Raw genomic sequence first — 13397 nt, 5'->3', positions numbered from 1 at the left:
GGGCTTGCTCCCACTCAGTTACTCATTTGTCCTCTTTGTCGTGGATGATGTGATTGGGCAGCAGCATGTGGCTCTCTCTTCCTCCAATCCACACAAGCAGGAGGCCAGTGCTGGTTTGTCCAAATTAAATTCCCCAAGTGAGCTGCTGTGACAAACAAATAAACTGCCTTCATATTGGCCATAAACCTCAACAATTAGGCAGACACAGCAAATAAAGAGAGAATGTAAGCCAGGGATGTCTTTTAAGCAATCCACAGCTCTATCTATTGCCTTTAAGACATCTATCTGGCCTTCTAGACTGCTGACTAAACACCGAGACCTGTAGATTGGTGCAGATCTATACAGCTAGAGAGCAGTGTTCACATATATAAACTCCATCACAGCTAACTGGGCATGCACAGTCTCACACACTAAACCCAATATATAGACATACATGCACACAGTCTAACCTTCTACAAATACTCAAACTAAGATTTCCACACCCAGGGATGGTAAGGCGCAAACATAGAATGGCAGAACTCTGAAAGGCCCTCATACTTAACAAGTACATACAGCTCTTTAGGATTAAGTCTGGAATACCTGCTGAGAACGACCATACCAAACTAATGAGCTATCTATCATCATTGAAAACTGATCTCTAACCTTAATACTTCAAGTATGCCTCAGGTACCCCGGCAAACAGGCTTCATGCTAAAGACTAAAGACCAGCCCCAGAGACAATTGCCTCCCAACCGTAAGGTGTTACCAGGTTACCGACCCATCACCACTTTGAACTTTTCATTTCATGATTTTGACAAAGAGAATCGCTAGATTTTACTGTGTAATATAAATATGCACACACACTCACTCACACATGCTGACACACACACACACACACACACACACACTGACTCACACACACTCACTCACACACATTGACACACACACTGACTCACACACACTGACTTACTCACACACACACACACACACTGACTACACACACTGACTCACTTACACACAGACACACACACACTGACTCTCACACACTGACTCACTTACACACTGACACACACACTGACTCTCACACACTGACTCACTTACACACTGACACACACACAGACACACACACTCTGACACACACACACACATACACACTGACACACACATGCACAAATATGCACACATCCATGCACGTGCACACATGCACATGTTCACTATTGAGCACACGCATATGCACGCGCACACACAAACAAAAATCACACCTTCAGGCGTGCACACGCTCAGTCTCATACCCTGCCGGGGCGCGTGCACGCAGACACAGAAATGACACAGCCAACCAGGACCGAAAGGATGACATCTTATCCGTTCCATTTATTAAACAACGTTTCCGTATTCCAGTACAAATAGCCAATAGATGAAAAATAAACCACTTGATCTAAAAGGTCAGCGCTTCTTTTTGAATAACCCATTTTCCCAAAGAATGCCAGTCAGGTGAACACCAGGAAGTCAGGTTAATCCCCCCCCTAACCCACTGACCAAGGCAGCATCTTGTTGGGACCCGTGGGGGCGGCGTGACATAAGCGTCTTTCTAGGTTTGACAATAATACAAAAATAGCTCTATGCTCAGAAATTATACATGAGCTCCTGCAATCGCTTATACATCTCCTATGCGGTTAGTAACATGCACCTTCTGGCCCATCCCCCCCACCCCCCAGCAATGCCCCCCACCACCCCCCCCCCCACCCCCCCCCCCCCCACACACCTCCCACAATGAGTTGGACTCTGCAAAATTGCTGACTGTTCCCATGATGAGTCTGGAGAGTGAACCATTGTAAAATCGGTCCTTTTTTCAGAACTTTTTAGAATCCCTCAGAGTGCTGCTCATTCTCCCACATTGTTCTGACTTCATATTCCCGCCTGGGATTTGCCCAGAAATTCCTGCAGACATTGAGTTGCAACTTCCGCCTCCTCTCCATGCAAAATGCGTGCCCTTTGGGTAATAATTTGGGATTTAGCTTGGAAGTTCCGGGCAATGGCTTATTTTGCCGCCATCCTAACTACACACAGAGGCTGAGGTCCTTCCGAACCGTGCATCGCTTGCACTGGACCACGCAGCACCAGTGGAAGCGGCAGTGGCAATTCTTCTGGAAGCTCACCGTCTGCTCTCGGTGCCCTCGGCCACAGCACAGTAAGTCACAGGCACTGGCATCCACCGCTGTGCCATTGCACGCCCTGCCCCGTGTGCCCGGTGAACCAGTCCGCCTGTTGGCTAGGCAGAAGTCTGGTGACTCTGCAGAGTAAACCAGGTCCTGCTTGTCTGGCTGCTTGATGCTGGGGCCCACCGGGATCAGCATCTTTCCGTTGTTGCTCCCCATCACCTTGAAGGCGCCGTTGAAACGGTCCAAGAGGCGGTCGCCAACCTCGCGGAAATGAGGCATTTTCCTCCAGCAAGTTTTGACGGCACAGGAGCCCGATAACCCGTGACATTTACACTCGGTCCTCATGTAATTCTTAACCATCTGGAGTTAAACAGGAAAGCAAAGAGAGAGGTAAGGTATTTTCAAAAGCTATTATTTTAATACAGGAGTATTGTCACTGAGATCTTTTTTTAAATGCATACGAACATACGAACCTAGAGCAGGAATAGGCCACTCGGCCCCTCAAGCCATTCAGTAACATCATGGCTGATCTGATTGTAACCTCCTGCCTACCCCCGATAACATTTCACCTCCTTGATTATCAAGAATCTATCTAGCTCTGCCTTAAAAATATTCAGACTCTGCTTCCACCACCTTTTGAGGAAGAGAGTTCCAAAGACTCAAGGACCCTCCGAGAGAAAACATTTCTCCTCATCTCTGTCTTAAATGGGTGACCCCTTATTTTTAAACAGTGAGCCCTAGTTCTAGATTCTCCCATAAGAGGAAACATCCTCTTCACATCCACCCTGTCGAGACCCTCAGGATCTTATATGTTTCAATCAAGTCGCCTCTTACTCTTCTAAACTCCAGTGGATACAAGCCCAGTCTGTCCAACCTTTCCTCATAAGACAACCCGCCCATTCTTGGTATTAGTCTGGTAAACCTTCTCTGAACTGCTTCTAATGCATTTACATCCTTTCTTAAATAAGGAGACCAATACTGTACACAGTACTCCAGATGTGGTCTCATCAATGTCCTATACAACTGAAGCATAACCTCCCTATTTTTGTAATCAATTCCCCTCACAATAAATGATAAGATTCTATTAGCTTTCCTAATTACTCGCTGTACCTGCATACTGGCCTTTTGTGATTCATTCACTAGGACACCTAGATCCCTCTACATCTCAGAGCTCTGCGATCTTTCACCATTTAGATAAGATGCATCTTTTTATTCTTCCTGCCAAAATAGACAATTGGACATTTGCCCAAATTATACTCCATTTGCCAGATCTTTGCCCAGTCACTTAACCTATCTGTATCACTTTGTAGCCGCCTTACATCCACTTCACAACTTACTTTCCGACCTAACTTTGTGTCATCAGTAAATTTCACAACCATACCTTCAGTCCCTTCATCCAAGTCATTTATATAAAATGTAAAAAGTTGAGGCTCCAGCACTAATCCCCGTGGCACACCACTCGTTACATTCTGCCAACCAGAAAAAGACCCATTTATGTCTACCCTCTGTTTCCTGTTAGCTAGCCAATCTTCTATCCATGCCAATGTGATACCTCCTATACCATGAGCTTTTATTTTCCACAATAACCTTTGATGTTGCACTTTATCAAATGCCTTCTGGAAATCTAAGTACGGTACATCCATCAGTTCCCCTTTATCCACAACACATGTGACTCCTTCAAAGAACTTCAATAAATTGGTTAAACATGATTTCCCTTTCACAAAACCATACTGACTCTGCCCAATTGCCTTGAATTTGTCGAAGTGCCCTGCTATAACATCTTTAATAATAGCTTCTAACATGTTCCCTATGACAGATTTTAAGCTAAGTGGCCTGTAGTTTCCTGCTTTCTGTCTCCCTCCCTTTTTGAATAAAGGAGTTACATTTGCTATTTTCTAATCTAATGGAACCTTCCCTGAATCCAGGGAATTTTGGAAAATTGAAACCAATGCATCAACTATTTCACTAGCCACTTCTTTCGAGATCCTAGGATGAAGTCCATCAGGACCCGGGGATTTGTCAGCCCACAGCTCCAACAATTTGCTCAGTACCAATTCCCTGGTGATTGTAATTTTCCTGAGCTCCTCCTTCCCTTCCATTTCCTGATTTACAGCTATTTCTGGGATGTTACTTGTACAGCACTCCCTCAGTATAGCATTGGAGTATCAGCCTTGATTATTGTGCTCAAGTCCAGGAGTGGGGTATGAACCAGGAATTGTGTAACTCCAAAGCACAAGCGCTACTAACAGAGCCACAGTTGACACACCGGAGGAGGGGATTTGTCTGGAAGAGGCCATTCAGGCCAACAGGTTGATGCTGGGGTTCATGGTCCACACAAGTCTCCTCTCTCCTTTTCTCTACTGTAAACCTTTGTAGAAAGTCAACTTAAGGGATAGGTGACCTTGTAAGAGGTGCAGAAGGAACTAACACCCTCAAAGTTTGTGTTCCATTTCTTAAGTTAATGTTCAATAAAAGTGACCTGGTGCAGACAATACTTGTTCTTTTCTCGTGGGTCAGCAGATAACCCTTGATGGTATTTCAAAAAAGAGATTGTTTCAGCTCAAATATTGGTTGATGAAGGCAGTTGACCTCTTCATCACCACCATTGGCCTCTTGGTCAACTAGAATTTAGTTGGTAAACACAGCAGAGTTGGACATGTAGTTGAGAACATTGTTACCCAGCAACAGGAAGTTTGGATCATGTGCGACCTTCCATTTAAGAAAACTCCCACAGATTTCAAGGGCCCTAAATGGTTCACTGACACACATGATACTGATTTGTACAAGCACATAGACTTGGAGATAGAGGCAGACCTATTCATAAGTGCAAACTCACACAAATATATCTGCCCATATATATATAAAATACTTTGAGTCTGTGCACACTTCTTGACAACTTTTTCATTATAAATTCCACATTTGTAAGTTGAACTGCTTTTGTATATTTGTTTCTGTAGTTGTACCTCCCTGTCCCCAACCAGTGAAAATACTGCAGTGGCACCTCTGGTGGGAGAGTGTAAATGCAGCAAATTGGCAGATCCCAGTACAAGAATGGACAATGGAGTTTGTACAAAAATACAAAATAATATTTTTACATCTGACTGTAGTATATCTGCTTCTCCTGGTCGAACTACACCCACCCTCTAACTCTGCCCCACTCGAAGACTACACTTGGTCGTCACTCTGCACTTCCAATAATTTTGTTCCCCAATTAAAACTGATGTCCCGATTTATTATGGAAACTGTCAATCTGAATTCGTCATGTTGTAATGGCACCCTCCTGCCTGCAGTGGTGCTGCAGTGCCTTCACTTGAAGGTATAGTATAAACATAGGGTCACGGAAAGATCAACCACATCGGGCCCTTCAGAGTGTTAATCAGCCTGATAATATTTCCACTACTTCCTACCATTCTCCAAGGAAAGAGTGTAAAGGTACAAAAACAATGCCTATGCCACCCTGGCAGACTTTTAATCAGCCCCCGAGAATCCTTCCAACACTTCATACTATTCTTCAAGGAAAGAATGTGAAGATATAAGATATTGTGGGTAGGGGTAAATACAGAATGACAAGGTTCCACAGGCAGTTTTCATTATAAATGTGGTCATAGGAATTCAGAACGGAAAAATTTAAGTCGGGCAGAATTTATCACTTTGGAAATTCAATTATGTCTGGAATCCCTGGTCCAATTACCCCCAGCCTCTAACCCCATTTTACTTGAAAACTACACTCGATCCTGCCGTGGGCAATCAAATGGTATATGTACTTTATATGCGTATACATGTATACATATTTAGATAAAGTTTTGAAAAGCATATACACAGACAGACAGAGGGTCAAGATCAAATCATTTCTATGCAGAAATGCCTGTTCTATGTTTAACTAGGTATTGATTGTGCGTGTGTATGAGAGGGAGGGAGAGATTGCATTTATATAGCACTTTTCACAATATCCCAATGTGCTTTGCAGCCACTGAAGTACCTCTGAAGTGAAGTCACTATTGTAATGTAAGATTTAGGGAAATACAGCAGCCAAGGTCGCACAAACAGCAATATAATAATGACCATATAACCTGTTTTAGTAATGTTGGGTTGAGGGATAAATACTGTCCATCACATGAGGGAGAATTGTTCTTCCTGGATAAGAACTGGTTGGGTGGATGGGACCTCAGCTTAATGTCTCATCTGACCTCAGACAATGCAACACTCCTTCAATACTGCAATGAAGAATCAAATCTATATTATGCACACAAATTTCCGGAGTGGGACTTGCGCACACATAATCCTCCTGATGCAGTCAAGAGTGCTACTACCGAACAAAGCTGACATCTTGCTTAATGTCACTTGCAGACGTCACAGGTGACTAGGAAATTGCTGGAGTAGGTAATTTTCTGAGGTTGTGAGGAGAAGCTGTACATTATATCGGATCTTTTGCAAGATATTACATGATCATGATGGGGTGGACCTTGCTCTGGTTGCTGTGTGTTGGCATATTGTAAGCAGAGATTTTCTCTATTTGCAGTAAAATTATAAATGCATTATTTAGAAAGTGCATCAATGAATCTACAAAATCTTGCCCCTATGCTCTTCTGTCACATACGTGGTGACCAGAGTAACCTTGCCCTTCCCCAGTGGACCCCCTTTTCCATGAAATCCTCCAGTGCAATAACATTGTAAATACACGTTGAAGATTCCCTCTGGCATGTATTGCCAACTCAAATATATGTGCTAAAAAAGCGTGTTCTAAAAGATGTTTCTATACTTCCCAAAAGAACTATTCCTAAACCATCATGTTCTTAAAGAATGTGTTCATATGTTCTATAATGTGATTGTATTCTAACGGAGCGACGTGTACTTAAATGGTGTTTACATTTTAGAAATGTGTATTCTAAAATGATGCGGTCTAAACGAACGTTTACCTGTCCTAAAAATTAAGTTTACATGTTCTAAAAGATTGTGGTCACATGTTCTGTTGTAAAATAATATGTCTACTGTTCTAGAAAATGTGTTCCAAAAGATTGTTTGTGTTTTAAGGGAATGCCTATATGTACAAAAATGCATTTGAAAGAATGTGTTCTAAGAATGTTATCTGTTACGTTCTAAAAGATTCGGTTTATGTAGCCTAAAATAACATGTCCCAATAGGATATTTACATGGTCTAAATATGTGTTTGTGCTCTAAAGTTATGCACTCCAAAAGTGTGTTGATAATTCACTAGGACTCAACAAAGGAAATCTTCACTACCTCAGTGAGAGTCCTGCGACATATTGTGCCTTCAGGAATCCTGACCCCCACATGAGCCGACTATCTTAACAACCACAGTTGACAGCAAAAGATTGCTCTCGATAAACACATATCTTCAGCACAGTGCAGGCAATCGGCTCTTTTTAAAGTCCAACATTGCAAATGTTTATGTCGCATTACTTTACCTGTATTTAGCAATCTAGAGAATCATAAATTCTCTGTGTTGGCTCATTCTGCAGACATGGGCACTGACCTGAGACAATGAATTTTCTGTATCCCAATCTACATATCAGGTCCATCAGCAACTTCAATCTATCCTTCAATTGTTTCTATTCAGGTCGGCTCTGCATTTTGCAGAGATTATCGAAGTTTGCTATACCTGTAATTGGATTTTGTTTCGTTGAAAATTTGGTTGGTTGAAATATTTCAGCAGGATTTGAATAGGTAAACAGCTGAACCATTAAGCATGTTACAAATATTCAGGGCATTGAATGTGAACATGCAGTGCACCAGAATTCTGTACAGTATTTGCAAAAGTGAAAGTTTAATTGCACATTGGACATTAAGAGTCCCAAAACTTCAGCGACTGATGAAGGGTGGCCTTCTTTTACTGCAACCTTAGCCTCTCACACAAGTTGCTGCACCACAAGTCTCCATTTAACTCTGATGATGGCCAGACTTTTTACATGGATTCCAATGCACAAAAAACCTACTGATAATACCATCTTTTGTAAACTCCTCTTACAGAACAGAAAATAGCGAAACGCTTCCATGTTCAGTAGATACAGTCCGAATGAGCCCTCAACCTAATTGTAACACATGTATGATGGTTTAATATAGGGGTTAACCAGTTTAGTTTAAATGGGTGATAACCACAAAAAATAAAAATCAAAGTGTATTATGAATGCAGTAAGAATACTCCACGCTAATTTTGCGTCTCTTTTGATTTAGCTTTGCTTTTGGTTTTAGAGGACTTTAACAGCATAAGTTGTTTCTGGGCACCCCTAAAATCAAGTTAGAATTAAGAAGTAGAAGTCTAAGTGTTAAGTGCGGTCATGTGATGTGAAAACGAGATCCCGGAGGCTGAAGGAAGACTGCGGAATGATTTAAGTTAACTTCAGTCAAGTTATTACTTAACTTGATTTAAGTTGAGTTCAGTTGGCTTTATGTTGAAAATTAGTTAAACAAGAAGATTGGCTAATGAGAAGGTCCTTTGTACTAGTGCAAGAGAGACGAGATGAAGATTAAAGATGATACATAGTCGGCACCTTGGAGCCGTTTTTGTGTGTGCATTTAATGCCTGGGCGTTCAGCATTGCCTGGGCAGATTGGAGAAAGGGAAATGGAGTGGGAGGATAAAAAACAACTGTATTTCCTTGCGTTGAAGCTCATTTGGAAGAAAAACATCTACAATAAACAGTTTGCCAATTGAAAGGCTGACAAGGAAATATCATTTGAAAGCTATCACCTCACAACCTCTGACCTGAAGTGACACATTTCAATTATGGAATAGTATGAGTGAGGCTGAACTAACACGTCTTTTTATACAAGGTGTAAACACGGTGTCGTTTCACTTCTGTCATTCCGATTGGAATCCAGCCCAGATTGTTTGGGAATTATCTTGTTTCTGAGTAGGGACTGTGTAGTACAGTTACTGTCCTTTCACCTTTGGGATATGGATTCAAGTTTCCCCAAGAGAAGCACTGAACGTGTTGGAGTTTAGTTTCCGCCAGGTTCACAGCTGCTCACTATAAATCAGGTTGCCCTGAAAGTCATCATACGATAGAGTGATTCACTGTTTTAATTTGCAGTGTGTTCCACCGCAGGTGCACAGCATTCAATGACAATTTTGCAAAGTGGTGTTTCTAGAGTTTGAATTAACACTGGATCTTGGAGGTGCACCCGTCACAACATTCCGAGAGCGATATTGAAATGAACACTGAATAAAAGTACAAGATTTCATTTAAATCGGCATTGCATTGCAACCCTACTGAAAATGAGTGGTCTGCAACAGTTACCGAAAGCAGGGGTGAAACTGGTGAGGTCACCGGCCCCAGTGAGTACTGAAAGGTTCAATATTTGGTATTGACTCGGGACAGACTAAAGCATCAGAGGTTTTACAGTCAGCCAGTCTGATCCTCTCGATGATAAGAACGGATATGTATCAACTACATCTAATAAACATTCCTATATCTTTTGGTTGATTCCTAATGCACCTCTGTATTGAAAGAAAGCTATGGAACTGAGTGGAGGCGAAGCACAGAGGGCAATCAGCATTAAACCATGTCACTGTGAGATTGCCCTTGACACCCTGCGCGCTGTGAGGATGGACGCTAGTTGGGTGCTAGCCCTGTGTGGGTATTAAATCTGTCCTTGCTAAAGTGGGCCTGACATGTCCATCTTTTGTTGGACATGTAATGCGTTATTTACTCTTCTCCCTGTTCAAAATGATTCTGAATATACACATTCAAAGGGCTCACTGACACTTGGTCTCCCCGGTGAGCGACTGTTCCTCTTCTGAACGTGTTGAGATTGTTCAGTATTCCTACATGACAGTTTATACATTTGACGACTGGAATTTCCTACGGCTTTCAGATTGCACTTTGGACACAATTAACTTCACTACAAAGAATCAATTCGACACAGAAGAGCTAGTGAATCTGCAAAATGTTTTTTTTTGGTGGGAGGGATTAGATTGCATGAATCTATTAAGATTTTAAAAGAACTCAAAATTAACCAGGAAATTTGGAGTGCACTGTGTTGGAACACTGCCTTTTCGCCAGTGCAGCCTGCACTGTACAGGCCGGCGCACTCGATGGAATCAGACAATCTCAATTGGTTATCTAAAGAAAGAAATGTGATGGTCAGCTGTTTCATTCGCAAGCACTTCACTCACTGAACAACTGCGGGAAGAAACGGGTCATCTCTCATCTAAATTGGTTTGGGGATTATATGTGGGAGCTCTCTCAATACTTAGTGTCTCACTGATTCCTCCAATGTCATTAATTCCCTCCCTGTTCAGTGGAATTATCCCGCACATTTTTAAAAAAATTCATTGGATGTGATTTATTGCCCATTTTAAGAGTCCACTACATTGGTAGACAGATCAGGTAGGATGGGCTTTTACGACCATTTGAATTCCAAAGTTCAACCGAGATTCGAACCCTCCGGAATACCAGCGACAATACCACTGTGTCACCACCTCCGTGATTCTTGCAGAGTTCAAACTGTCACCAGCTTTTTGTCACCGGCTTGATCTGAATTTCCAACCCTGGCTGATGACATTAACTTCGATAGAATGCAGGCCCACCCAGTAACAGCACACTCCCTTTCAAAACAAACATGTCAGGGTTCTCGCAAGCCAAGTCCGGGGTGAAACAGGTCTGTTTTGTCAATGGGAAACTATCTTGTGACGAGTCGGTGACTAATTAATTTAGGGCTATTAACTCGAGTAGGGGGTCAGTTAGCGGATATCTTTAGATACGGAGTCAGAGCGTCAAATAGTTCGCCATGGAGACTAGGGGCGTAGGTGTATCGTTCAAAGGAAAATTGGATCCATATTTGAACCGGAGAAAGGGGCGGAGGGGAGGACGCAGGGCAGGGGGGGGGGGGGGCGGGATTCGTTTTGGTTTGAATTGGCAGAGAGCCAGTCCAGATATGACGGGCAGAACGGTCTCCAGATGTGCTGTGCAGTTCTGTGGCTCCGTACTGGCCTAATAATGACAGCCCAAAATGGGAGGTGATCGGAAATGTATTTAGTCACTAGAACCAGCAGAGAGCACGCGGCCATTACAGGGACCGCAGTGACCCACCAAACTGAAAGAATGGATTTAAAAATGGTGCAAATACCCTCATATTTTTAACTAATTACCTGTCTTTTAAAAATCTAACAATGGAAGAGGGTTCGTACATCAGCAAGAATTCAACGCTTCAAGCTATTGCTTCCATTGGAATTTTTAAAATTTATTTTCATGGGATGTGGGTTTCGCTGGCTGGGCCAGCATTTACTGCCCATCCCTAGTTGCCCTTGAGAAGTTGGTGGTGAGCTGCCTTCTTGAACCACTGCAGTCCATGTGGTGTAGGTACACACACAGTGCTGTTAGGGAGGGAGTTCCAGGATTTTGACCCAGCGACAGTGAAAGAACGGTGATATATTTCCAAGTCAGGATGGTGAGTGACTTTCAGGGGAACTTCCAGGTGGTGGTGTTCCCATGTGTCTGCTGCCCTTGTCCTTCTCGATGGTAGAGGTCACGTGTTTGGAAGGTGCTGTCTAAGGACCCTTGGTGAGTTCCTGCAGTGCATCTTGTAGATGGTACACACTGATGCCATTGTGCATCGGTGGTTGAGGGAGTGAATGTTTGTGGATGTGGTGCCAGTCAAGTGGGCTGCTTTGTCCTGGATGGTGTCAAGCTTCTTGAGTGTTGTTGTAGCTGCACTCATCCAGGCAAGTGCGGAGTATTCCATCACATTCCTGACTTGTGCCTTCTGAAGTAAAAAAAAACAGAGAAGGCTGGAAATACCCAGCAGGTCAAGCAGCATCTGTGGAGGGAGGAACAGGGTTCACGTTTCAGATCAGGGACCTTCCCTCAGAACTGATGATCCTCCCACTGGAGGTGCTAAGCGACAGAGTTCACAAGAGCTTGAGAAGCGCGCTGACTGCGTTGAACAGTGGGAGATATTGTCCTTTGGCCATTCAGTACCTCATACACAAAGCGAGAGAAAGGGAACCTTGCTCTGTAATAATACTTCATCTACTGGACAGTGAGTTCTCCCACAGATTTTGTTACACATTACACAAAGAAAAATCACCCCACCCCCCCCCCCCCCCCATCTATTTCCATTAATTAATGTATACACGAGTATCTTGCAGGGAGTTAACCTACCAGTCGGCCGGCCTCGTTATTGTGAAGGTCAATCAAGGATTTGATGTCGCTCTGTCCCTTTTTCTTTTCGGTGTCCATGAACTGCTTGGACTTGTCGTAGCCGAACTCCACATCGTCTCCACAGCCTCCCCATTCCCAGGCCGCGGCCTGGGTGCCAGAGGCGGGAGGGTGGGGGGTTGGTGTCCGGCTCGGGGTGTTCTCACAGCCGCACTGCAGCAGCTCACCCATGCTGCAGGCCTGGGTCACAGCATAGGCCACTCCGGCGGAGGTGATGGCGTAAACAAAAGCCGTCTCCCTGATATCTGGCAACAGGAAATGGGCTAATGTATGGGAACTGAATAAAACACATCGCACATTGACTGTGAATGCATGTTAACACATATATAATGCATGTTAACACATATATAATGCATTTTAACACACATATAATGCATGTTAACACATATATAATGCATGTTAACACATATAATGCATGTTAACACATATATAATGCATGTTAACACACATATAATGTATGGATTACATATTTCGATAATCATATGCACTAACATAGAATTACTCAATGTACAGCACCGAAACAGGCTATTCGGCCCAACAGGTTTATATTAAACCTGAGCCTCTTCCCACCAATATCTCTATCTACCCCTTTCTCCCACATATATTTAAATGCATCTATATTATTCACTCCCATTCTCAAAGGGCAATTAGGGATGGGCAACAAACGCTGGCCGAGCCAGCGATGCCCACATCCTGTGAAAGAATTAAAATTAAAATAAAATTCTCATCGCCCTCTGAGTAAAGAGCTTCCCACCTGAATTCCCTATTCAGCTATAAACGTGTTTATGTCTGACTGTCGATCTGTTGTCTGTCCCCAGACATCTTACACGTGTAGACAAGGCTCGTGCTCACCAAGGTTGCCAACTTTCGCCATTTCCCTGCCCGACTTACCCTCCACACTAAAACGTATGCGCTCATTTACATTTTAGGGCGGATGTTGGCGTCAGGGTAAAGCTCCTTGAGTCACGGGTTCAAATCCCATAAAGGCAGCTGAGGAAATTTAAACCCAATTCATTAATTAATCTGGAATAAAAAGCTAGTCTAAATAATTAGCATGAAACTACAGGGTTGGCCTAAAA

General features: G+C 43.1%; 1 protein-coding gene across 1 annotated transcript in view; it reads right to left on the bottom strand.

Annotated features, from left to right (window-relative positions):
* Positions 1-1900: 1900 nt before the first annotated feature.
* The window catches only part of LOC121273271 (protein Wnt-6-like), a 76761-nt gene continuing 65264 nt past the window's right edge, over positions 1901-13397 (bottom strand). The window contains exons 3-4 of the mRNA XM_041180318.1: positions 12262-12563; positions 1901-2498 (exon numbers count right to left, since the gene is read on the bottom strand). Of these exons, the coding sequence (XP_041036252.1) occupies positions 2037-2498; positions 12262-12563 (764 nt within the window). The 3' untranslated portion in view covers positions 1901-2036. The remainder of the gene's footprint in view (positions 2499-12261; positions 12564-13397) is intronic.

This window comes from Carcharodon carcharias, chromosome X, assembly GCF_017639515.1.
Source record: "Carcharodon carcharias isolate sCarCar2 chromosome X, sCarCar2.pri, whole genome shotgun sequence".
NCBI lineage: Eukaryota > Metazoa > Chordata > Chondrichthyes > Lamniformes > Lamnidae > Carcharodon > Carcharodon carcharias.
This window is presented reverse-complemented; position numbering and strand designations above follow the sequence as displayed.